Source organism: Salvelinus alpinus, chromosome 11, assembly GCF_045679555.1.
Source record: "Salvelinus alpinus chromosome 11, SLU_Salpinus.1, whole genome shotgun sequence".
In the NCBI taxonomy this organism is placed as follows: domain Eukaryota; kingdom Metazoa; phylum Chordata; class Actinopteri; order Salmoniformes; family Salmonidae; genus Salvelinus; species Salvelinus alpinus.
The window spans coordinates 21956930-21983532 of record NC_092096.1 but is presented as its reverse complement, the minus strand read 5'-3'; the positions used below and the strand labels follow the sequence as shown (position 1 = coordinate 21983532).

The 26603-nt window shown below is 44.6% G+C and overlaps 1 protein-coding gene and 2 non-coding genes across 10 annotated transcripts; all 3 read right to left on the bottom strand.

Annotated features, from left to right (window-relative positions):
* Positions 1 to 744: 744 nt before the first annotated feature.
* On the bottom strand, positions 745 to 26603 carry nap1l1 (nucleosome assembly protein 1-like 1). 8 transcript variants are annotated; one of them, XM_071332090.1, is made up of 15 exons: positions 26474 to 26603; positions 19979 to 20020; positions 17503 to 17591; positions 15873 to 15975; positions 12317 to 12458; positions 10462 to 10554; positions 9059 to 9187; positions 8467 to 8538; positions 8190 to 8329; positions 7411 to 7576; positions 6924 to 7046; positions 6787 to 6819; positions 6617 to 6667; positions 3690 to 3725; positions 2417 to 2522 (listed from the first exon to the last, which is right to left on the bottom strand). In XM_071332090.1, the coding sequence occupies exons 2-14, from the start codon at positions 19993 to 19995 to the stop codon at positions 3720 to 3722; spliced, it is 1164 nt and encodes a 387-aa protein (XP_071188191.1). In that variant the 5' UTR covers positions 19996 to 20020; positions 26474 to 26603; the 3' UTR covers positions 2417 to 2522; positions 3690 to 3719. The 8 variants fall into 8 exon arrangements, with proteins under 8 accessions (XP_071188187.1, XP_071188189.1, XP_071188186.1 ...); XM_071332092.1 differs by having other exon boundaries at positions 10474 to 10554; XM_071332089.1 differs by having other exon boundaries at positions 19979 to 20017; positions 26474 to 26601.
* On the bottom strand, positions 7984 to 8113 carry LOC139534980 (small nucleolar RNA SNORA14). Its single transcript, XR_011667065.1, has one exon. It is a non-coding gene; the product is annotated as a small nucleolar RNA SNORA14 (small nucleolar RNA).
* Positions 15371 to 15507, bottom strand: LOC139534970 (small nucleolar RNA SNORA57). Its single transcript, XR_011667056.1, has one exon. It is a non-coding gene; the product is annotated as a small nucleolar RNA SNORA57 (small nucleolar RNA).

The following is a 26603-nucleotide window of genomic DNA, read 5'->3' as shown; positions in this document are numbered from 1 at the left end:
ATATACACAGAGTATATGAAACATGAACACCTGCTCTTTCCATGACAGACTGACCAGATGAAAGCTATGATCCCTTATTGATGTCACTTAAATCAGTGTAGATTAAGGGGAGGACACAGGCAAAATTATTTTTAAGCCTTGAGACATTGCGTGTGCCATTGAGGGTGAATGTGTAAGACAAAATATTTAATTGCCTTTCAACAGGCTATGGTAGTAGGTGCCAGGCGCACTAGTTTGAGTGTCAAGAACTGCAACACTGCTGGGTTCTTCGCTCAACAGTTTCCAGTGTGTACCAATGGTCCACCACCCGAAGGACATCCGGCCAACTTGACAACTGTACGAAGCATTGGAGTCAACATGGGCCAGCATCCCTGTGGAACGCTTGACACCTTAAGAGTTCATTCCCTGACAAATCGAGGCTGTTCTGAGGGGGGGGGGGGGGTGCAACTCAATATTAGGACAGTGTTAATGTTTGATATATACAGAGCACTTCATTTCACTGTATACTGCACAGACCTCCTTTTAGTGCTCGGTCATTGTACTCATGTTCCATTAACCCTAGGTAACTTTTAATAGATTTAGTAAGAGAACTTGTAAGCAGCAGTCTACACGACATTTACACTGTAGTCTGTACATATACCAAATGAACTGGTCACCTCAATGAGCTACTCAAATGTTATAGAGCTCAGTGTTTATATATCAAGCAGCTCATGTTGAAGAGAAACTGCAGAGACAAAAGCAAAACACGTTTAACCAATTTATTCATGAATATACATACAGTTATCGAGTACATTTAGTATTTTGTAGCATAGCATTTAGCTTTGACAACAGCTGCTCAAGGAGTCAGACAGAATCCAGTACTCCCTAGAACAGTCCAGACTTATCTCCTCCTGACTGCAGCAGTACTCCCTAGAGCTCCACTAGCTGCAGCAGCGAGGGCGCCACCACCCAACATACACCTACAACATGGCTGTCTCCACTAAAGGAAAAAGGTGGTGGGTGGGCTTAAGATACTTTTTCCCCCATTTTATTTCCATTCCCTGACTAAGTATTGCTCTTACATGCTTCAGTGTGACCTGCTGGGTGGGGTTGGCTACAGAGAGGGCGGTCAACAGACAGGACTTCTACCAGAACTCATTGCCACCTTTCCTTCACAGTGATAAATTAGCCGTATGCTTAGGGACCAGACAGGCACGATCTTAACCTCAAGAGTTACAAGGCTCAAAAGCCACGACCACATGCCAACATAAGCCTGAATTTGGTCGTTTTGTTCCTCGGACGGGAACCTGTTCCGAACCTATTGCTATCAGAGTACACAAGTCAAGTGGGATTCCCAAATTAAAGGGTAATGCACTTGGGAGAATCATGTATTACAGGGAAATATTTCATGGGGCAGGAGAAAGCCCATAGGGCATCATCGGGGCGCAGTATGACAACGGCCGCCTCCAAAGTACTGCTCACTTTGATTTGCACAAGGGCTACTGGACCGACAGCCAACCATAGAGGACACCACTGATACATGACTAAGTAGTACAAAGTGCTATAGAAAAAGACAAGTCAACTGTAGGCCTAACAAGAGCCTGAAGCAGATTATTGGGCATGGGGTGCCCCCTGCTGGCGAAACCTCAGAACTGTCCCTTGTCAAATCATCTGGAATGTTAAGGAGTGACTGGACAAGACCAAGCTGCGTGTTGGAGGAAAAACATTCCCTTAACGCAAATTGAAATTCAGAAAGAGCATTAAGTATTTAATAGAAACAAATAACTTGCAGAAACAGCCCATTAAATTTAGCAGCTAACACATGGTTCTGTTTAACAAATCAGACCATGTCGTCGAGGTAATATTGATCCCAAGAGAGCATTCAAACATCCACTGCCTGTCAGTCTGCAAACTGGAATGTTTTAGATTGACAACTTGATTCAGCCCACCCAAGTGGCCAATAACCGCTTTCCCTGCTCTAAATGGCATGCTTGAGTGGCCAAATGTGCACAGCGAGTCAAAGTTTTTCATTAGCCATGACTAAAAGCAGTGTTATGCTCTGACCGTGCTCGAGGCCCGCTAATACAATGACAAAGACTTCCAACCTAAACTGACCGGTAACTTTGGTAGCGCGAGGGAAAAGGAATGGGTTGGCTTTCTCATCACCTGCCTCAATGCAGTCTAACCACAGCTGTTGTCCAAGAGCAATACAACAAAAACTTCACAAGAACCCAAACTAGTTTAGCAGTGAGAGAAACAAGATCATGCTTTCAGGGAGTTTGTGGCATTCTAACTATTTGTACAGGGGGGGGGGGGGGGGGGTCTAGTAAAATACTATGCATATCGAGCCACTGCTCACATTATATTAGGAGTTTTTGTAACAAAAATCTTGAAACCCTTTATTTTTTATTTCTACCAAGAAAAATACAAAACATTATAAGGCGTAAGTAAGTGTTTTATTTGAGAAGCTGTTACAGTGCAGTTGATCCTCAAAGCCGCAGCCTTCACTGTTGCTTGCACTCGGCTGGGGGATTTGCGTCCTTCTGCAAGAGACCAAAATAGAGGACGTTAGAGCTGAACTGAGAAGCGAACATACACACTAATCACCCTCACACACACACAAAGGTTTAGGCTTCAGACATTTTCCTATGTCCAATTGAGGCAAACATTGACAGGGTATAGGGCAATGTCATCCTGGCACTGAGGCTAGAGATTTCTGAACAGTGACCCAATAACACGCCACACAATACTAGTATGTTGTTAAAGTATGCCACTGGAAATAAAAGGCAATGTGCTTTGGTATCAGACCAGAGTTGGTGAATACTACCTAAACAAATTCCAGGTCCAAGACACCATCAATAGAGATGGGAATGTGGTGGTGAATATTCAAAATGGAAATATTATAAATTTAAAAGTTGAATAACTACTTTGAGAGCCTTCACTACTGCTGCATAGAACCTCCATACTGTAAATGCACTAACCCGTAGTTCTCATAACAGTGATGGGGGGGGGGGGCGCACTGATGTCATACAGACGCCATTCTTTCACAGGGGAGGAAAACGAATGAAATCTATTGGCAGCAATGCAGGGAGGGGGTCAAACAGACCTACAGGGGTCAACAGCTCTCCAGGACAGAGGGGTGAAGCGGAACTTCAACTCAAGTCAAACTTTCACTTAGTCGTGCATTGATGTCAGTGGGAGACCAAGTGAACATTCGACTGAAGTGGAAGTTGGGATTCCCCCCACGCAGTCTTAACAAGTCAGGCGTGTCCAGAGGGAGGAAGACAGTTAACAAGCACCCTTCCAGATGTAGACTACAGTCTCTGGAGTAAAAAAAGTGAACAATGAGAGAATGAACAGAGCGATGGCTTAAGACTCAAAAACATACAAATCCACAAAACAGGTGTGGCAAACGTTGATCTAATCTTCTCCAAACAAACGTAAATATTGGTGTTACCAAATATTTTGTACAAAGACAAATAGGGTCAAATTGGAGGAAAGTTTAACTAGCTTCAACATACAGAAGAGAAAACTCAAAACGCATCACCCACTACAGTTAAAGGGGAAAAAGAAAAAAGCCACTATGTTAGTTGTAAGTGCAGATGGAGGTGGACGGGTTGCAAGGAGATTGAGGAATGGAGGTGCCAAAATGAAAAGGTGCAGGAGGGAGGCGGGGTGCGGTAAGCTGACAATTCACAAGCTGTACCTACCAGGAGAGGGTTATTTTCTACAGACATCACTTAAACCTAGTGAGGAAAAATTTAAAGAGTATAGCTGACAAAAGGTGCCAAGTGATTGGAGATGAACATTAATGAATTAAAGGCAAAAAATAGGCAGAATACAGAATTCAAGAGGCTTTATACAGCAAAGAGAAGGAGTACTGTTCCCATTCGCCCAAACAAAATCAAATAAAGCTTTGGCATGCAGAGCTATGAAACTAAGTCAAAACCTGAAAAGATTTAGTATCCGATTCCAATTTACATGCAGTCTCAGTTTAGCAAGGATGTAGACAGCAAGTAGAAACATGCTTTCAAGGCATTCCATTGAAAAGAAAACATTCCCCATGACCAGACGCCCACAAAAGGGTATTTGATTAGGTTCTTCAAGTGATGTTTTGAGATGGTTTAGAAATATCATTCTCTTTACTACAACTCTCATTTTAGAGGTTTCCGGGACACAGAATGAGACGAGTCCTGGAGTAACGCCTCTATCACACCGATAGCGGCATTGAGCAAAATGTTATACAGCATCATTTTGATGTGTGCAACAAAAGTTCAACATTCACCTTCTGCTACCAGTTCTGTCAAGCCATCTAACATACATTCCATAAATCCAACGTATGCACCACACAGAACGCACTGCAACACAGTGCTGCAAGGCAAATGCAGCGTTCCAGTGGAAATAAAATGTACTTTGGTGTACCAAAACACAAATGTAGAATGCTTTATAGTCCAGGACAAGGCTTAATGCGTGTCTGGAAATCCAGCCCTTACACTAGAAGCAAGGGGACAGGGAAACGGTTCCGACGGCTGTGTGTTCTGATGCAACGTGGGATGCAGTAGTATATAGACAGAAAAATCCAACATGGCGGCTGTGTGTTCTGATGCAACGTGGGATGCAGTAGTATATAGACAGAAAAATCCAACATGGCGGCTGTGTGTTCTGATGCAACGTGGGATGCAGTAGTATATAGACAGAAAAATCCAACATGGCGGCTGTGTGTTCTGATGCAACGTGGGATGCAGTAGTATATAGACAGAAAAATCCAACATGGCGGCTGTGTGTTCTGATGCAACGTGGGATGCAGTAGTATATAGACAGAAAAATCCAACATGGCGGCTGTGTGTTCTGATGCAACGTGGGATGCAGTAGTATATAGACAGAAAAATCCAACATGGCGGCTGTGTGTTCTGATGCAACGTGGGATGCAGTAGTATATAGACAGAAAAATCCAACATGGCGGCTGTGTGTTCTGATGCAACGTGGGATGCAGTAGTATATAGACAGAAAAATCCAACATGGCGGCTGTGTGTTCTGATGCAACGTGGGATGCAGTAGTATATAGACAGAAAAATCCAACATGGCGGCTGTGTGTTCTGATGCAACGTGGGATGCAGTAGTATATAGACAGAAAAATCCAACATGGCGGCTGTGTGTTCTGATGCAACGTGGGATGCAGTAGTATATAGACAGAAAAATCCAACATGGCGGCTGTGTGTTCTGATGCAACGTGGGATGCAGTAGTATATAGACAGAAAAATCCAACATGGCGGCTGTGTGTTCTGATGCAACGTGGGATGCAGTAGTATATAGACAGAAAAATCCAACATGGCGGCTGTGTGTTCTGATGCAACGTGGGATGCAGTAGTATATAGACAGAAAAATCCAACATGGCGGCTGTGTGTTCTGATGCAACGTGGGATGCAGTAGTATATAGACAGAAAAATCCAACATGGCGGCTGTGTGTTCTGATGCAACGTGGGATGCAGTAGTATATAGACAGAAAAATCCAACATGGCGGCTGTGTGTTCTGATGCAACGTGGGATGCAGTAGTATATAGACAGAAAAATCCAACATGGCGGCTGTGTGTTCTGATGCAACGTGGGATGCAGTAGTATATAGACAGAAAAATCCAACATGGCGGCTGTGTGTTCTGATGCAACGTGGGATGCAGTAGTATATAGACAGAAAAATCCAACATGGCGGCTGTGTGTTCTGATGCAACGTGGGATGCAGTAGTATATAGACAGAAAAATCCAACATGGCGGCTGTGTGTTCTGATGCAACGTGGGATGCAGTAGTATATAGACAGAAAAATCCAACATGGCGGCTGTGTGTTCTGATGCAACGTGGGATGCAGTAGTATATAGACAGAAAAATCCAACATGGCGGCTGTGTGTTCTGATGCAACGTGGGATGCAGTAGTATATAGACAGAAAAATCCAACATGGCGGCTGTGTGTTCTGATGCAACGTGGGATGCAGTAGTATATAGACAGAAAAATCCAACATGGCGGCTGTGTGTTCTGATGCAACGTGGGATGCAGTAGTATATAGACAGAAAAATCCAACATGGCGGCTGTGTGTTCTGATGCAACGTGGGATGCAGTAGTATATAGACAGAAAAATCCAACATGGCGGCTGTGTGTTCTGATGCAACGTGGGATGCAGTAGTATATAGACAGAAAAATCCAACATGGCGGCTGTGTGTTCTGATGCAACGTGGGATGCAGTAGTATATAGACAGAAAAATCCAACATGGCGGCTGTGTGTTCTGATGCAACGTGGGATGCAGTAGTATATAGACAGAAAAATCCAACATGGCGGCTGTGTGTTCTGATGCAACGTGGGATGCAGTAGTATATAGACAGAAAAATCCAACATGGCGGCTGTGTGTTCTGATGCAACGTGGGATGCAGTAGTATATAGACAGAAAAATCCAACATGGCGGCTGTGTGTTCTGATGCAACGTGGGATGCAGTAGTATATAGACAGAAAAATCCAACATGGCGGCTGTGTGTTCATGATGCATTTGGAGTAGCGGTACACATTCTATTCTGTATGTTGAAATCTGATATTTCTGATCATTGGTCTCACATTAGGTCATGACAACATCAACAGTAAGCTCTCCACCCACCTTGGGGTCATAGTCGGGGTCATTCTCCTCCTCTCCCTCCTCCTCACCCTCCTAGGAGAACACAAGAGGAAACTGTTAAACACTGAGACAGACACCAACTAGCTAAGGTCAATAACAGGACCGGGTTAGAGAGAGGCCAGGTGAAGAGACCTAGCTAGTTAAGGCCTTACCTCGTCATCAGCCTCCTCTCCCTCCTCATCGTACTGCAACAAGAGGGGACACCAGTGTTAGGGGAACACATGAAGGCCAGTGGCTTGGTTCAGAGGTCAAGGACAGGGCCATTACACAGGCTGGGGTGGGTACTCACATCATCATCGTCATCCTCGATGGCCTCCCCTGTGAAGTACAGCACAGCCCTGGGGACGATACGCTCGCGGATGAAGTGGCCGATCTCAAAGTCCGCGGCGAGGACAGCCTCAGAGTCCTCGTCCTGGAGGGGCAAGAGTCACCGGCACGTCAGTCAGAGCTATGAGACTCACCATTCGGCCACACCAACTTTAATAGATAGACCACACTGCACCAGTGGTTGAATTGGAACACACCCAAAATGTTCTACTGCTTGAGTTCCGGCATCTTCTAGAATTTTGGCAAAATGATATTGCATAAAGAGAAAAGTTGAGTTGCGGCAACACAAATACCTGCACTCACTTCAGTCCACTTTCAGCACTGCACTAGACAACGGAAAGCATTACTTACCAGATCTCCACTTCCAGCACTGCACTAGACAACGGAAAGCATTACTTACCAGATCTCCACTTCCAGCACTGCACTAGACAACGGAAAGCATTACTTACCAGATCTCCACTCTCAGGGACATCAGGCGGGGTGAAGAAGTTGAAGAAGGAGTCGTTGGGGACTGTCTTGGTGACCGTCCTGACTGTGCCACGCCCCTTGTGCTTCTGCTTCTTCTTGATAGTCTTCAGCGTGATGTTCTTGCCCTTCGTCCAGTCGATCGTACAACTGCGGGGCGAGAGCAGTGGACACCAGGGTTACCAGGAGACCAGACGCAGGACTAAACACACCAACCAATGACTAGTGTAGATGTTGCTTTGAGCCCTAAAGGTTAAGATAAGCCAAAGGTTTTTAATAGAACCCCGACAACATGGTGTATTGTTATTAAAGGACCACTTCTTTTATCAAACCGGACAAACCGATGCATTCCTCACCCATGTCTTAGCGTTAAAATAGAAGGTAGTCTGTTGTAACTGACCAAACAAGCAGACAACAGATAAGTGCATAAACCGATTATCTTATATTCATTCAAACTTAATTTAAAAGGAGATAATTTTTTATATACTCTAGCTACTGACATGACCCTTAAACCCCTCCCTCCTCATGAAACAAACAACAATGTTAGTGCCTGCAATGACTGTCCCAGAGCTGAAATAACCAAGAGACACGGACAAGACTCTCAGCTTTGGATCTCTAGTTTGATCTAGCATCCTTCCTTGTCCCAGAGGCTACGATGAGCAACTAGGGGGTTTACTAAGGATGCGCCATAGGATGAAGAATACTAATTGAATAGGATCTCTATGGGACAACACAAGGAGCAGTTTGACGGAGCACGTCTTACCCTGTGCAGCCCATGATCTCAGGCCCGTCGAAGGAGAAGGGGTCGCTCTCGTCAGGCTCAGACCTCATCTTGTAGGTTTTTGTCAACAAAGTGTTTGTGAAGAACTCATTGGGCTCAAAGAAGAATTCTAAAGAGAAGCTCTGGAGAGAGAAAAATAGCAAGAAAGAGTTGAATATTGGGACCAGTGGGAATACCCAAGATTCATTGGCTTTCAATACATTGATATAAGGTCTAGTAGAGAATTGCATCAGCAGAGCAGTGCGGTGGACAGACCTACCATGGGCTGGCCAGGGTCTGAGAATTTGACTTTGATATCTTGTAAGTGCTTGAGGATGGGTTCATCGTGTTCCTGTAAAACATGAACAGCAGCTTGAACATTGGTACGGTATCTAGACAGAAACACCTTACCGTTGTACTGGTCTTTCTGGCACCAACACCAACTTGTCTTTTCTTACTAGCACTGATTTAGCCGACAGCTGCTTTATTGAGGAACGTTTTACTCCCAATACCTGTGATGTGGTCGTCTCACCTACCTCAAATACACTGACTAAGTCGCTCTGATAAGAGTGCCAATTAAAATCAGTGTTTCCCAACTCCAGCCCCCCCACCCCACAAACAGCATCTCGCTGTAGCCCGGGACAAAGTCACCTGCTTCAACTCATTGAGGGCTTGTCCAGGACTACAACAGTGTGCTGTATGTATACATCATCTATTTTTAGGGGTGAAATTGCCTCATCAAGCCTGTAGGTGGTGATGAAGCCTCATCTTTAGGGAGCAGCAGCTGTCTGCTGACCTACTTTCCTCTACCACTCTCTTGTCTCTTTTCCTGCTGACAGTTCTCCACTCCCTCCAACACTCTGCCCGCCTACCTGCAGCATGTCGCTAAGCAGGTCGACGTTCTTGAAAACCGTTAACCAGAACTCGGGAATGCCTTTGGGGTCCTCCTTCTCCTCATCCTTCTTCTCCTCTTCCACCTTGGCCTTCTCCTTCATCTCCTCCTGGAAGAAACAGGCAGGAGGAAGATCAACAAAAAAGGGGATTTAATGCACCATTTCACCGATGCCTATAAACAAAAACAGATACATGAGTCCCTGGTTAAAACCTCTAAATAGGCAATATATATTTTACATCTATCACATCCACCATTACTGGAACCAAAACAGTCAGAACACAAGTCCATCATTGGTACACCCTCCTGGCCCTGTCATCATGACCAGACAGTAGAAGTCCCCAGGTTAGATTACTGTCTGGTGCTACAGCAGGTCTTATTATTAAAGGTCCCCAGGTTAGATTAATAAGACCTGCTGTAGCACCAGACAGTAGAGGTCCCCAGGTTAGATTAATAAGACCTGCTGAGGCACCAGACAGTAGAGGTCCCCAGGTTAGATTAATAAGACCTGCTGAGGCACCAGACAGTAGAGGTCCCCAGGTTAGATTAATAAGACCTGCTGTGGCACCAGACAGTAGAAGTTCCCAGGTTAGATTAATAAGACCTGCTGTAGCACCAGACAGTATAGGTCCCCAGGTTAGATTAATAAGACCTGCTGTAGCACCAGACAGTAGAAGTCCCCAGGTTAGATTAATAAGACCTGCTGTAGCACCAGACAGTAGAGGTCCCCAGGTTAGATTAATAAGACCTGCTGAGTCACCAGACAGTAGAGGTCCCCAGGTTAGATTAATAAGACCTGCTGTAGCACCAGACAGTAGAGGTCCCCAGGTTAGATTAATAAGACCTGCTGAAGCACCAGACAGTAGAAGTCCCCAGGTTAGATTAATAAGACCTGCTGTAGCACCAGACAGTAGAAGTTCCCAGGTTAGATTAATAAGACCTGCTGTAGCACCAGACAGTAGAGGTCCCCAGGTTAGATTAATAAGACCTGCTGAGTCACCAGACAGTAGAGGTCCCCAGGTTAGATTAATAAGACCTGCTGAGCACCAGACAGTAGAGGTCCCCAGGTTAGATTAATAAGACCTGCTGAGTCACCAGACAGTAGAGGTCCCCAGGTTAGATGAATAAGACCTGCTGAGTCACCAGACAGTAGAGGTCCCCAGGTTAGATTAATAAGACCTGCTGAGTCACCAGACAGTAGAGGTCCCCAGGTTAGATTAATAAGACCTGCTGAGTCACCAGACAGTAGAGGTCCCCAGGTTAGATTAATAAGACCTGCTGAGTCACCAGACAGTAGAGGTCCCCAGGTTAGATCAATAAGACCTGCTGAAGCACCAGACAGTAGAAGTCCCCAGGTTAGATAAGACATGGAGTCACCTGTACCTGTTTACTTACTGTCAACTCTTCCTCCTCATCAGCCTTCCACTCACACTCCTCCTCTGTGGGCTCATAGGCTGCTTTAACTATGTCGCTTCGCTGGAGGGAGAGAAAAACAGTCAGTCCCTGTAAAGCCAACAGCCAGGAGGACAGAGCAAAACATTTAAATAAAAGCCCAGAAAAGTCATCGGTTTAAACCAAGATAATGTACTAGGGGCTGAGGTGCCAAGCCAGCGCATTATTTACGCAAGACAGCAGTTTGGCCACACCGTCTGCATGTGTGAGCATCCCAGCTTGACCCCGCCCCAGTTTCTCAGCTCCATCCCTGGAACAGGCTGCAGCTCTTTAGTCAGAGGATTCTGCTAAAAAACCTGTCCGCTCCAAAGAGGGGACTGGGGGGCAAAAGCTACAGTCTGTCAGCATTGGATAAGCAGCAGCTGCAGCAGGAACTACACATGGGCAGAGTGACTGATCAACACTAGATTGAGAATACTGGGGTGTATTCATGAACTTTTGGGATAGGGGGCAGTATTTTGACATCTGGATGAAAAGCATGCCCAAAGTAAACTGCCTGCTACTCAGGCTCAGAAGCTAGGATATGCATATAATTGGTAGATTTGGATAGAAAGCACTCTAAAGTTTCTAAAACTGTTAAATTAATGTCTGAGTATAACAGAACTGAAAATGCAGACAATACCGCCAGAGGACAAAACATTATAAAAGAAAAAAATATATATATATCGGCATACCGCTGATTTCAATGCCTGGCACTTTTATAATAGGGCAAAATCGTCTGATTGCAGTTCCTAGGGCTTCCACTAGATAGTCTTAAAAAATACTTTCAGGCTGGTTTTTGAAAAAATGAGGGAGAAGTTGTAGTTTTTCTAAGCGGCTCCCATTTTGGCTGTAGTGTTTCCAAGCACATGGCCGAGAGAGCGCGTTCTTTTTGTTTATCTCCGGTAAAGACAATAACGATTCTCCGTCTTAAATGTTATCGTTTATTTGCGTATTAGGGTACCTAAGGTTTGATTATAAACGTTGATTGACTTGCTTGGATAAGTTTATTGGTAACGTTTGGGATTCATTTTGTATGCATTTTAAAGGAGGGAAACCGAGTGGATTATTGACTGAAGCGCGCCAGCTAAACTGAGTTTAATGGATATAAAGGACTTTATCGAACAAAAGGATCATTTGTAATGTAACTGGGATCTTTTGGAGTGCCAACAGAAGAAGATCTTCAAAGGTAAGGCATATATTATATCGCTATTTCTGACTTTCGTGTCGCAACTCCCTGGTTGAAAATGATTTGTTTTGCATGTGTGTGCTGGGCGCTGTCCTCAGATAACCGCATGGTGTACTTTTGCCGTAAAGCTTTTTTGAAATCTGACACGGCGGGCTGGATTAACAACAAGTTAAGCTTTATTTTGATGTATTGCACTTGTGATTTCATGAAATTTTAATATAGTAATTTATTTTGAATTTGGCGCTCTGCAATTTCACCGGATGTTGGCCAGATGGGACGCGTCCCAATGATCCACAAGAAGTTTTAATAAGAACAATTTGGTGGGTGCTTATATTTGTCCTATTTCACAAGTGAATTAATATGCACGTGTGAATTGGAAATAGTGTTCTTTGGATATCCCACCCACGGAGTCAGGACACAGCAAATAACGTTTCGGACGCACACAGGATGAAACAGGGAGGGACCTACCTGGATTTGCCCAAAAATAATTGGCTCATTTTGCTGTGCACCAATGAAAACAACCCATGCACAAAGTGCCCAGTCAAATGCAGCACAGTTATAAGGTGCAATGAATGGGAGATCATATTGATACAAGGAACATAACTGGGGTGTTCCTACCTTGTCGAAGAGGGGTTGGTAGAGAGCGGCGTACTTTCTCTCCAGTTCATGGACCTCTTCGTAGAACTTGGCCTCAATGTGGGCGCATTTCACTTGTAGGTTCTTTAGGGCGTTGACCCGTCTCTTCACTACCTTTGGTAAGCTGGAGACGGGGAAAGAAAAACGTCAGGATTCCACACGGTGAAAAAGTACATCTTGACTGTCCCCAAAGATGGTGGTGTATATAACAAGATACTGGAGCCTCCGCTCTGACAATGGGAATAAACGTCCAACGAATGACAAACACTTACGCATGCAGACCTATGCATACGGACGCTTTTATGCAGAGCAACACAGTGCCACGGAGAATGACTGCATGACCTTTTACCCGCCGCTAGGAATTCAACCATTGGACCAGGAAGTAGGACTACTTCCACTGACATTGAGAAAAACTAACAACGTTTTATGTAATGGCCTGGTCACCTCAGGTCTGGCGTTACGCAACCACAGCCAAGCCCCTCTGGCACAGCACCCCACTGATGGGACGCTAGGAGATCTGAAGTACTGGCATCCACTGACAGGAAAAAACATTATTAAATAAGGGACCAGAACCACATTAACACAGCTTTGCCAAGAATTCACATTTCTCTATGAATCTTCAACTTAAAACAAGCTCTGGGGCAGTATGTACCAAACATCTGAGTGCTAATTCAGGATCACATTTAGTAAAATAACAAGTATAGGGTTGACCTGATCCTAGATCAGCACTCTTACATTGACGCTTGATATCAGGTCATTGTAACTCAACCACAGATGTTTGTGATCATTGAACCCCCACCAGCCTAGCCATGCTCCTCCACAACCACTAGGACGGGGGGAGGGCTCCCACACAACCACTAGGACGGGGGGAGGGCTCCCACACAACCACTAGGACGGGGGGAGGGCTCCCACACAACCACTAGGATGGGGGGAGGGCTCCTACACAACCACTAGGATGGGGGGAGGGCTCCCACAAAACCACTAGGATGGGGGGAGGGCTCCTACACAACCACTAGGACGGGGGGAGGGCTCCCACACAACCACTAGGATGGGGGGAGGGCTCCTACACAACCACTAGGATGGGGGGAGGGCTCCCACAAAACCACTAGGATGGGGGGAGGGCTCCTACACAACCACTAGGACAGAGGGGGGGGGGGCTCCTAAACAAAAAATGTAAAGGTGCAGAAGTGCGCACGCATCACAGCCACACGCTCCAATGGTGAGGGCACAATTAATCTGTTGATGTTGAGGCCAGAAAAACCACAGCCACTTCCATTAATCAAGATGACAGAATGTCCTGCGCTGCAATACTTTGGTACAACGTTGGGCCAAGAAACCCATGCCAAGAGCAGCTTGACTCATTTAAAAATGGCATGTTTCTACACAGATTTTAGGGTGTCCACTCACTCTTTCCTGAGTGGGTGAAAACATGCTTTGGTGGTGATAAGATGTCCCTTCCTTATGTTATAAAATACATTGTACCAAGACAAATTATTCTTCATGTTCTGAGTCCTTGTGTGGGGTCTTTCTATAACATTATATTCAGAAAGTCAGGTGTGGAAAGCGTTCCACAGGGATGCTGACCCATACTGATGCCAATGCTTCTCACAGTCGTCAAGTTGGTTGGATGTCTTTTAGGTGGTGGACCATTACTGATACACAAATGGAGTGTGAAAACCCCAGCAGCGTTGCAGTTCTTGACAAACCGGTGCACCTGGCACCTACCATACCCCGTTCAAAAGCGCTTAAATCTTTTGCCTTGCCCATTTAGCCTCTAAAAAGGCACACATACCTTGTCTCCATTGGATTTAACAAGTGACATAAGGGATCATAGCTTTCACCTCGTCGAGCTGTCATGGAAAGCGCAGGTGTTCTTAATGTTTTGTACACAGTGCTCGGTTGACACTTCAGTGATGTATATCATTTTTTTTCATTTCTAAAAAGATTCACTTCAAATAAGAGTATACTAAAATAGTACATGTCTCAACATCCATCTTACCTCTATTGTTTTATGTCCTGTGGATTTGAGAAGATGGTGAGCTCAATGGGAAAGTGAGCCTGTCAGGTATTCAAGTAGCCTTAATTCTTACACAGGTGACAATGCAATTTAACCATTTTACCCTCGGGCTTCCATTGATTTAGTCGCCCTAATTCTGGCCACCCTAAAAACTAAAATAACTTGAACGGGTTATGATAGACAAGGTTAGGACCACAATTAACATTTTACCCATTGGTCAAAAGGTGCGTTTTTGAGGAGGGAGCCAAAATACCATCTGCATTGGGTCAGATCAGGGGTATGTATCAAGGGTCTGAGTAGGAGTTCTGATTTAGGAACAGTTTTGCCTTTTAGATAAGGAATAAGAATACATGGACAGGGAGACCTGATCCTAGATCAGCAACGCTACTCTGAGAATGATACATAGGGCCTCGGTTCACAGATGCGGAGACCGCTTTTAAACAAGTTTCACTGCAACACCAAATCAAGAGGTGCACAACTGGGTCCAGAACACCTAGTGCCCAGGCATCATGTCTTTCTGTGCCATAGCTCTTTAGTGAAGTCACTGGCCAAGGAGTCAACTCCAACTCACCATGGCCAAATCATTTGCATATTAAAGGACAACCCAGCACAGAGCAGACCTAGAGGACTACAGTTATGGGACATCGCTTTAAATGGGAATGCAGCAGCTTCTCATCACCGTAGCAGTGGCCTTCTTTGAATACTGTAACTAGGCAACCTTCCTTGAGGAAATCCCTGAATGAAAAGCATTACCTTCACATACCCAATCACGCACAGATAAGTGATTACCTCAAGGATGAGAGAACCAGAGGATGAACTTTTAAATCATAATTTTGTCAACCTATACTATAAATAGTAGCTGAGGTTTTGGTCAGTCGACCTTAAAATTAGAGCAACGGAGTGTGTAGAAACTTTCAGTTTTCCCTCTAGCACCTTCAAAATCAGTTTTGGGTGTAGGTTAGATTCAGCCTATTATCAACCTGAACTACCAATACTCATTTTCCACAGACATGTCAGAGGGGTGTACCAGCGAATTGAGGATAGAACCAGAAGACAAGGAACATTCTGGCACCGAAGACATAGCACTGGCCTTGTTATCCCTCCATAACATACATACACGGGTACAGGGAGAAAGCGTGCATGCCAAGAACGGAGGTTTTGAAAGTATTATATATAAATAAATAGCAAGACCACTACCTCAGTGAGAAGAACTTCTGTTGGAGCCTTAACATCTAAAGCAGGGCTGCATAACTAGGCTAGTCCCCCAGAGCTGCAGAATGGGACAGAGTCAGGCGATGGCCAGTCGCAGGAACACTGAGGAAATCGTAGATGCAGTCAGCCACTGTCCGTCACCTCAAATCAACTATTTCAGACGAGTACATACAGGACCTAAAACAGAGTGGGTTTTCTGATGGACAATCTGTTGTCCATCCAACTGAGGACTCCCATTGAAAAAGGATTGTCTCGATCCACACTCTGTATGGCTGTAGCCTCAGTGTCTCTCCTGGTTGGGGTTCTCACCTCTCCATGTATCCTGACGGCGAGCCCACCAGGCCGTCCAGCCTCTCCTGCAACGCGGCCAGAATCTGTGGGTTCTGCATCATCTGCACGGTGAGCTGACGAGCTGAGGGGAGACGGACAAAGCCAGGCACTACCGTCAGACACCGACAGCCATTCATAGCATCAGACACCATACGGACAGATACAGACAGAAGGAGGGAGTTCTACATAACAAATTCTAAGGCGGGAAACTCCAAGTATTTTTAGGTCAACTAAGGACAGACAAAGTTTAAAAAAATATAATAATAATATCTAAATCAAATAAAGGGCCGGGTTGTTGGTCAACATGTCGCTCCCTTCGCTTGTCTCCTTTCCTTCATCTTCACTGATCTGACAGTATTGAACAGGTGGAAGAATGCTACTGCCGAAACACTGCCACCCGTCAAGCCTCTTCAGATTGGTGCAGACGAATGAGAGACAAGGAAAGGAAGTCACTTCACACTACTGACACAGAGCCCTGTGTTTCCTCCACAGAACATCTGACAGACTGGGATGCAATGCTCCCAGAGAGTGACCAGGGAGACCGCAAAGGGTATACTGCTCCCCTGCCTCGCTGAAGTTTCTTCCAACACTGAACCATGAACCAGTTCCAAAATAATGACATTTCTATCCGAGTAAGACGGTGATAAAAATGTGCTTAGTGATCGACAGTCAGACTGTTCGAGCCTCTGCTTGAAGACTCAGGTTGGACTAGAGCCCATTGAGGGAGCATTATAATCAAAGTCTTCCCTTCCACCAAACTTATTCCTAAAAGCTGTTAGAGAGACATTTCCAAGACGGAGAACAAACGCTTTGCCCATGGGACGAGGCAGAGGGCTGCTGCATAATTTACAGTCAGCAGGTATACGCTGCCTGCCTTGATTTACCTACGCCACGCTTAAACTCCGTACGCCTTGGATTTGAGGGCCCTGCTGTGCCTGTCCCAACAAAACCTCCCCTATTCCCTAAAGAGCTTTACTGTTGAGCAGGGTCTATAGTCAAAAGTAGTGCACTATAGGGGGAATAGGGTGCCGTTAAGGACGAAATGGCAAATTCCTCAGCTGAGTGACAACTCAGTGCTGCGGCGGAGCGGGGACAGGGATGAGTGGGAAGGCAAAATGTTCTGAATCGGTTCTAGACAAGGGACGTTTCTACTGATGACGAGTGTCATTACAGAAATCGGGCGATAATTAGGATATTTGTTAGGCTCTGGCCGTATGAAAGCCTCTGTCAAGTGTGTGTGAGATCATTGTGACATATCACTGTGGGAGACGATAAGCATTTCTGGGTTATAAATACCTGGGGCAGAGAGACATCTAATTCAGTCTACAAAGAACTGCCAGTTAAACCTCATTAATAAACAACGCATGATTCCTAATCATTCATGGACAGGTAAAAACATTCAGATTTCAAACCTAGACAATGTGGGCACAGAGGATTTTAATTCAACTGTCATTCTAACATTAACGACTGACCAGCAAGCAGAGGCTCATGTCAAACTGATTCAGATTTCACTGTTGGTTGTTCAGTTGAAGTCAAATCCACGGTGGGCACAGACATCTAACGTTTAACAAACCCAGTCGCTTCCTCGGTGGGTAGTGCTGAGCCTTACCTTTGCTGTTGACGTCCTCTCCAGTCTCCTCCTCTTCCACGTCCTCCACGTCCTCCAAATCTGCCGGGTCCAGCTCAGCCTGGTCCTTACTGCACACACACAGAGACCGAGAAAAAAAGAAAAATCAGCCAAAACAGACACCTGGAGCTTATTCAGGAATGGAATTTTACAAAAGCAATGTACTGTTTAGATGGCATGTGATTATATCTATTGTGTAGAATGGGGAAACTCAACTCTAATAATTACTTAGACACAAAAGGAGGGGTGTGTCAGACAATACTAATATATAGAGGTCTCAACACAGACTAGGAGGTAATGTTCCCAGAGAGTGAACAGGGACACAGCACAAAGGGTATACTGCTCCCCTGCCTCACTGAAGTTTCATCTAACACTGGATTTAAACCCCGTTCATACTGATCCATGAACCAGGTTCCGAACCAGTGCAAAAAAAAATACATTTCTATCTGAATAAGCCCCAGATCAACATAATGACAACCATGTGGCGTCAGGCTAAAATGCTAGCATCCCCCCTGCAGTTAGTCATGGGGTAAAATAGGGTGATGTTACCCCTAGACAATGATCTTGGGTCAGTTTTGCATTTCCCCCCCCACTAGTGGTTAAGGTTGGGTGAGAAGAAGTTGATGCTAGACCTGTATATAGGGGAAACTTCACCCAGAGACTCCTGCAGTCCGTCAGGACTGTATATAATAAGGCAGATGAAGGGATAAACAGTTGACTGTCTGCCTGTTCCCTGTGGTGCGAGACAGCCACAGGCCTGCTGGACCAGGGTCAAGGCTCATTACTCAAACTCAGGGAGGTGTCTGAGTGGCTGGAGTGAGCCAGCGTAACCCAAGCCCAGCCATGGCATCCCAAGCAGCCCAGTGGCTGGAGTGAGCCGGCGTAACCCAAGCCCAGCCATGGCATCCCAAGCAGCCCAGTGGCTGGAGTGAGCCGGCGTAACCCAAGCCCAGCCATGGCATCCCAAGCAGCCCAGTGGCTGGAGTGAGCCGGCGTAACCCAAGCCCAGCCAAGGCATCCCAAGCAGCCCAGGCTGAGTAAACAGCCACGCCGAGCCACAGCCCAGCGAGGAAACGTCTCCGCAGTGAGATGGACAGCTGGCCATCCTCCTCTGCATCAGATACCAGGGGAAGAGGACTGCCTCAGCTCCGCGGACGTATGGACCAAGCAGCTCAGAGTAAGAGTGCTAATCTAGGATCAGGACCCCCATGTTATTATATTAACTGTGCTCTAAAATGTAAACACTACTCAGACGCTTGATAAATACACCCACCGGTGTCTAATATTTGACAGCTACTAGAAGCCAAATTGATAAAGGATAAAGGCATTCCTAAACAGTATGTGCATTGGACTAATGTCATGATTTCACCCAACACTCCTGTGCCATTATCCAAATAGTTTTTTGGTACATGGATGGATGCCTTGGGTGAACAAATCAGACTGTACTTGGCTGCATGATTTGTTTCCTTGCTAACCAAGATCTCCACAACGATCCTGAACTTGACAGGTTAGCGTGCTGATGGGGGCCTCGTTCTGGAATACCCTGGAGGTGTGACCACAAACATTGGCCTGAATTGGGGAGGAGGGGGGAAAATCACCCACATGGACTTAAACACACATGCATTTCACTATATGCATATTTCTGCCCGAGACAAGAAGCTGGCTGAGCTGCATTTGAGGTATAAACCTACAAAGGTTGCTTTAGTTTTCCTTTGCGAAACTTTATGCTGCGCACTAATGAATGTGATCGTGTTTACCAACATCTCAAATCCAGGTTGGCTTCCTGGCCAGGCTACACACCATAGCAGGTACAGCCAAATTGACAGCGCACGAGACCTCAACACACCTCCAGCTAAACCAATGACTAAAGGGGGAGGGTAATTGGGGCCCTATTAAATCCACGATGCAGAGAACACAGATGGAAACACTGACTCCAGACATTAGGGGAATCAACTAAATTCAAACATGTATTTAAATGAGTAGGGAATCAACTAAATGAATTGAAATAGCAGAAGTTTATCATAAGACATGAACAGAATGCATCTGAACTTTCTTAAAGGCAACGAGAATCTCCCTTCTCAGTATGTGCGGTTCGCGCATCTACCACTTTGTAGCGGTTAGCAATGATGATAATTAAAAGTACTCTGCTAGACACAAAGGCTTTCCCTTCCCAAGAACATTCTAAATGAAATGCTAACTACAAAGTAGCATATGCTGACCTGGCAGAATTATATTATTATTGGCATCAATCCAGTGGGTATTTGTTTTGCAAACTACCGTCACGTGTTGGCGAACAACACCAAGAAATGTAAAGAGAAAAAAATCAGAATTTTTAAGGCCCTAGGTAACGATGCAGAGGTGGGATTGTTTTAGTATGGGACACTAATGCAATAAGTGTCTTTCCTTGCTGCACAGAACGCAGGCTGCACAGCCAATCAAATGGAGAGGATGCACTTACTTGTCCATGTCTGCCATCTTAGCCAGGTCTCGAGTGATGCTGCTGGAGGGAAGGGAAGAGACAGTTAGACAATGTATGATACATGCTACTTTTGACACAATTGTTAATTCACAGCAGGAAATCGATATGTTCAATAAACAAAGGGCTTCTGCGAATAGATTATTTATTGAAATAGGCCCTAATGACTTATTTGCAAGACTAGCATTACATCGTCTTGTTTGATGGTAGGTTTACAACAGGCAAATAATATCATATCCTTAAGTTCAATAGAGCAATAGAGTTGAGGACATCTCCATCCCAGTGTAGCAAACTGACATTAGGAGCTTGTGGACTAAAGCACCCACAGGAGGGCTGAACATCTGATTCCAAGCACTCTGCTTGCTTAGAGCAAAATGGCCACCAACTGTAATCCTACCCCCGTTTCTCCTCCCACTCCCAGATGAAAACAAAAAAAGGGCTGTTTTTGGCTCCCTGTCATGTTGGTTAGTGAAATGTGCATGAAAGAACTCCCAAGCGCCCAGCTCACTGACAACCCTGTTAGCTGTGCTGAGGCATAAAGTAATAAGCCTTAGTTAAATCGTCCTACATATCTCAACCTCTTGCCCATCTCATTTGGTTTGGGCAGAGATAATCTGTGCTCCGCAGTGTGCCATGGGCTGGGGCTTTGGATGCTGGTGACACTGGGGCTGCCATCTGATAACAGCACCAAAGCAAGGCCCTGTTTAGACCTGTACCCCCCCACCCCAATAAACCTCCTGGCATGGAGGAGAGCGCAGAGGGGGACTGGAGCTATGTAAAGCACCCAATCCTAGAGGGGGTAGAGACCGCAGCTAGTAGTTCACCCATCGGTCCAACAGGCCTTTCACACAGGGCCAGTGACCCTTAGCACAATTGAAGAGGTACAAAGCTGGATCCACTCAGACTTGAACTTTAACCATACAGGCTGTTAAAGAGGCCATCACATGAAGGTTGACAATTAAAAGCCATTAGTCACATCACATTAGGCATTGAATTAGGCTCCAGACCCCCCCCCCCCCCCCGGGGGGAGAATGTTTACCACAGGGTTGGTACACATGGAGAAACACAAGAGCCAGATCAGCTTTAGCTCACACCAGTGTCTGATGCAACCACAGCAGTGACCGAACCTCCAAAGACATAAGGTGATGGATTTGCTGGAGGGTTCTCCTTACCACTGTGGTATTAGGTTGACGGTGGTCTTCAAATGGGCTTAAAAAAGTGGTGAGTTATATACAAAGTGTCTGGTATCCCCAAAATGTGGTGAACTCAACTAATTACAAAATGATACCACATCTTAATAGCTGCCAGGTAGACATCTTCATTTCTGGCTCCATGGAATGAGCGAAAACAAATTCAAACAACAATATTCTATTGGGCAAGCTCTGATGTCTCCAGCATAGAGATTTCAGTGCAGCTCAATCAAAGCCAATGTGTAGGCAAAGGCTCTCAATTGAAAGATACTTGACAGATATAAAAATGTCCATTCAATGTTTACTACTTAACCTTCACTGTACTTCAAGAGTGGAGTACGGGGAATCACATGTTATAGTGCCAAATTCATTGCAGACCAAGGGTGTTGTGTGATAAAGCAGTATAGAAGGTTAACTGGCCTGGTTGGAGAAAAATGCTACAACAATAATTGTCAGGGAAACTAGGTCATAATTAACTAATCAGCAGCATTTTCACTTTTTAGGGATAGGGGGCAGCATTTTCACTTTGGATGAATAGCGTGCCCAAATTGAACTGCCTCCTACTCTGCCACAGATGCTAATATATGCATATTATTATTATTACTGTTGGATAGAAAACACTGAAGTTTCTAAAACTGTTTGAATGATGTCTGAGTATAACAGAACTCATATGGCAGGCAAACTTCCAAACAGGAAGTGGAAGTGGAAATTGAGGCTGGTTGATATTCAACTCATCGCCTGTTCAAATCCCTGTAAGATATGGATCTGTTTGCACTTCCTATGCCTTCCACTAGATGTCAACAGTCTGTAGAACGTCGAATGAAGCTTATGCTGTGTTGTGGGGCCGGATGAGAGGGGAATGAGTCAGTGGTCTGGCAGATTGCCAGTTCCTGGTCACACGCTTTCCTCATGATATCGCCTTGCGTTCCATAACTTCTACAGACACGAAGGAATGCTCCGGTTGGAACGTTATTGGATATATGATAACAACATCCTGAAGATTGATTCTCTACTTAGCTTGACCAGTTTATTCGACCTGTTGTATAACTTTGACGTTTTCGTCCGAGTTCTCCTGGACCGGCGCGAGCGTTTGGATATGTTTACTAAACGTGCTAGCAAAAGTAGCTACTTGGACATAAATACCGGACATTATCGAACAAAACAACAATTTATTGTGGAACTAGGATTCCTGGGAGTGCATTCTGATGAAGATCAAAGGTAAGGGAATATTTATGATGTAATTCTGTATTTCTGTTGACTCCAACATGGCGGAGAAATGTTGTTATTTCTGAGCGCCGTCTCAGATTATTGCATGGTGTGCTTTTTCCGTAAAGTTTTTTGTAATCGACACAGCGGTTGCATTAAGAACAAGTGTATCTTTAATTCAATGTAAAACATGTATCTTTCATCAAAGTTTATGAGTATTTCCTGTTATTTGATGTGGCTCTCTGCAATTTCGGAGGCATTTCTGAACATGGCGCCAATGTAAACTGAGATTTTTGATATAAATGTGCACATTATCGAACAAAACATACACACATTGTGTAACATGATGTCCTATGAGTGTCATCTGATGAAGATCAAAGGTTAGTGATTCATTTTATCTCTATTTCTGGGTTTTGTGACTCCTATCTTTGGCTGGGAAAATGGTTGTGTTTTTTGGACTTGGCGGTGATCTAACATAATCATGTTGTGTTTTCGCTGTAAAGCATTTTTGAAATCGGACACGATGGGTAGATTAATAAGATGTTTCTTTCATTTGCTGTATTGGACTTGTTATTGTGTGAAAGTTAACCATTTCCCAAAAATATTTTTTTAATTCCCGCGCTGCCTTTCAGCGGAATGTTGTGGGGGAACCCATAGCGGAACCCCGCGTCCTAGAAAGGTTAACAGTGCTGATGTAGACCTGGCCTGCAATGTCTGAAATGCACGACTGTCTCCATCTTTCAGCAGCTCCTCTTCTCTCCCTCACCTTCCTAATGGCTTGTGCCCATTGGTTAAGAATCGCACAAGCTGCCCATCACTCACCTGCACAGTTTAAATAGGCACACTGAAAAGCTGTCCAAAAATCAAATGTTAAGCAGCTGAAAGGGAGATTACCAGGCAGAGGGACCAAAAAGAGGATAATTCCAGGCCAAATCTTTGGTCATTGAAATTACAAAACCACACACAGCACTACCATAATCATATTTTTGAAAGTGTGAACAATACCATTTGGATCGACCTGTAAAACACTATGAGACCCACATTACAACGCCTGGCCAGGGAACAGATCAAACATTCCCCACCAATAGCCAATGCCAGAGCTCTTAAAACCATAAAAAGCTTGAAAATAGCAACAACACCATTCAAATACAGACACACTGAGTGCATTTCAGTCTGACATTGATAAGGTGGATTTCCTCTGATGAAATAGATTTAGGGCGATCCAAACTGCATCTAAAACAGTCTACTAGGCATGCCACTAACGCTTTAGGCATGTTGTTGATATATCGATGTGTAAAGAACGCACCACTGTCAGAGCGGACTAGAATCATAACTCGAGATCGCGTTGGGGAATAGTGAACTACATGTATACTGAACAAAAAGGCAACAATTAACGATTTTGCTGCATAACAGTTCATAAGGAAATCAGTCAATTGAAATACATTAGGCCCTAATCTATGGATTTCACATGACTGGGCAGGGGTGCAGCCATGGGTGGGCTTGAGAGGGCATATGCCCACCCACTGGTGAGCCAGGCCCAGCCAATCAGATTGAGTTTGTCCCCCACAAAAGGGATTCGTTACAGACAGAATTACTCAGTTTCATCAGCTGTCCAGGTCTCATCCAATCCCGAAGGTGAAGAAGCCAGATATGGAGGTCCTGGGCTGGCCTAGTTACACGTGGTCTGCTGTTGTGAGGCTGGGTGGACGTACTTCCAAATTCTTTAAAAATGACATTGGAGGTGGCTTAAGGTAGAGAAATTAACATTAAATTCTGGCAAGAGCTCTGGTGGACATTCCTGCAGTCAGCATACCAACTGCACACCCCCTCAACTTGAGACATCTATAGCATTGTGTTGTGTGACAAAACTGTACATTTTAGTGGCCTTTTATTGTCCCCAGCATTTAATTGACTTCTTGACAAGACACCTGTCAGGTGGATGGATTACCTAGGCTACCTGGGGCAGCAGGTAGCCTCATGGCCAAAGCTTTGGGCCAGTAACCAAAAGGTTGCAAGAGCGAATCCCTGAGCTGACAAGGTAAAGAAAATCGGTGGTTCTGCCCTTGAACAAGAGGGAACCCACTGTTCCTAGGCAGTCATTGTAAATAAGAAGTGTTAACTGTCTAGCCTAGCTAAATAAAAAAATCTAGGCAAAGGAGAAATGCTTATTAACAGGGATGTAAACAAATTTGTGCATTTAATTGAAATAAGCTTTTTGTGTGTATGGACAATTTCTGGGATATTTTATTTCAGCTCATTACACATGGGACCAAAACTGTACATGGGTTTATATTTTTGTGTAACTAGTAACTTAGCATTTTGCAGTAAACTTCCAGTGTGAAGTAATTGATAGCAGGGGCAACTATTTTAAGAGTAGCTTCCAACACTGTCAGTGAGTTGTTTCCACAACAGTTCCAGGAAAACCTTTCAATCAATTGACTACTTAAACTCTTCATGCCAGTTTCACAAAGGGGTCATTAGAACTCAAATTGATGGGGTCATAAAAATGCCATGTGTTCACGAGTAGCAGATGTCTGCCTCAAAACAAGAAAGACAAAGCATCTGAGACGTTCAAACATCAATACCAGAACAGCCATCATCCATAGCACGATCATAAAGGGTTCAGTTTTAAAAATGGCTTAATTCTAACTTATACCATTAGGGCCTTTACTCTCAAACAAAAATGTAATGTCGCCTTAGGAGTCATCAGGACCAATATCCATTCTACAAGTTGCGACAATAGTTGGTTCACCCTCATTTCTTGACAAAAGTTAACCATACAAATCACAGCCAAGTAGGCTGTAGCAGTCAAAAAAACGATCTAGCTATAGACTATAGCTAGCTTAAACTGTGGCTAAAGGTAGAATGTCTAACGAATCATTTCTAGTTGTGTTGCATTGATAAGCATTGGCAGAAACAAAGGCAGCTTTAGATGTGATATCAGCTGAAACATTGTTATTGTTTGAGTGTAACTAACTCAATGCATTACACTAACAAATTGAAAATAGCATATCTTCAGTGACTGAAATCCCCCAATGATACACATCCCTTCAACGAGCCTTTCAAACCCAGCGACCACGTGTTGCATGCTCAAGGCAAGCTATGAGCAATGGCTCTCACCCACAAAGAAAGCCGGCCAGCCAGCTAGCTGTTAAGCAGCATATGAATTTAGCTAACTACATAACCTACCATTGAAACGTACAAATTACACCATTCCGTCGTATCTAGCTAGTTAGCTACCACATGACCTATAATGGATACATTTGCGGTAACGTTAGCTAACTGGTTGTGCATGTTTTCAGCTAGCTATCTACTTCGCCAGCAAGTTAACTAACGTTAGCTAGTTACAGCTAACTAACGTTAGTTTGGCATACGCACTTTCATTGGGCAAGTACTCAAGTGACAGTCCATATTTGACTGGCAACGTGACCTGCTGGGCAAATATTGGAACCCTCAAATAATATTAAAAACCAAAATAATAGAACCGTTAGCTAGCTATGTGGCTATCGAAATAAGCCAGCCAACTACAAACATGTCAAAAGTCACGTGAAAAGACGGAGACATACGCGTTCCATTTTAGAGTGTAGCCTGCTAGTTAGCTCGAACAGTGATCAGACACAGAAACTTGTACCCGCCACATCTCCCATCACTGATCTACCCTCCCTAAGGCTAGTCAATAAATAAGGTCAAGTCTACATAAAAAAACACGACATCCGATTAAACCAATATCTGAATGATGCAAATTACGTTGAATTGTCACAATAACGTTACGGCGTTTGTATTTACAATACAACGTCTCGAAAGGGCGGAAAAGTAGCCATTTTCATCATCATGCATGTAACGTTAGCTAGCTAACGCATCATGGTGGAGCCTCTCGTCTCTCAATGGCTGCTACTAGCCATCCGACTTAGTTAGCTGGCAAGCTACCGTGCTATTCTTCCCGACTACATCCACACAAATATTTAGTTCAAGACGATAAGAACAACCCCATATTCGTACCCATCAAAGAGTACAATATATATGCGCCACTCTGTTGTATTGCTAAAGACCAAGCTAAGGTGATTTCAAGTCATTCTCTTACCTTTAGCTGGCGGCTTGACTAGGTGGATCTACGCAGTGAAGCGGTCCCAAAGAAAAAGACTCCGCTCTTATGGCGGTAAAAGAGAGAACGATCCCGCCGCTTGCGCTCATATACATCAAGCGTCATCACG

Excerpts from the sequence above, each read along its gene's own strand:
- nap1l1 (XM_071332086.1), bottom strand. Across the intron at positions 12,459-15,872 it reads CCGTCAGGATACATGGAGAG|CTTACCAAAGGTAGTGAAGA; the intron begins GTGAGAACCCCA and ends CCCCGTCTCCAG. Across the intron at positions 9,188-10,461 it reads AGTTGACAGTAAGTAAACAG|GAGGAGATGAAGGAGAAGGC; the intron begins GTACAGGTGACT and ends TGTTTCTTCCAG.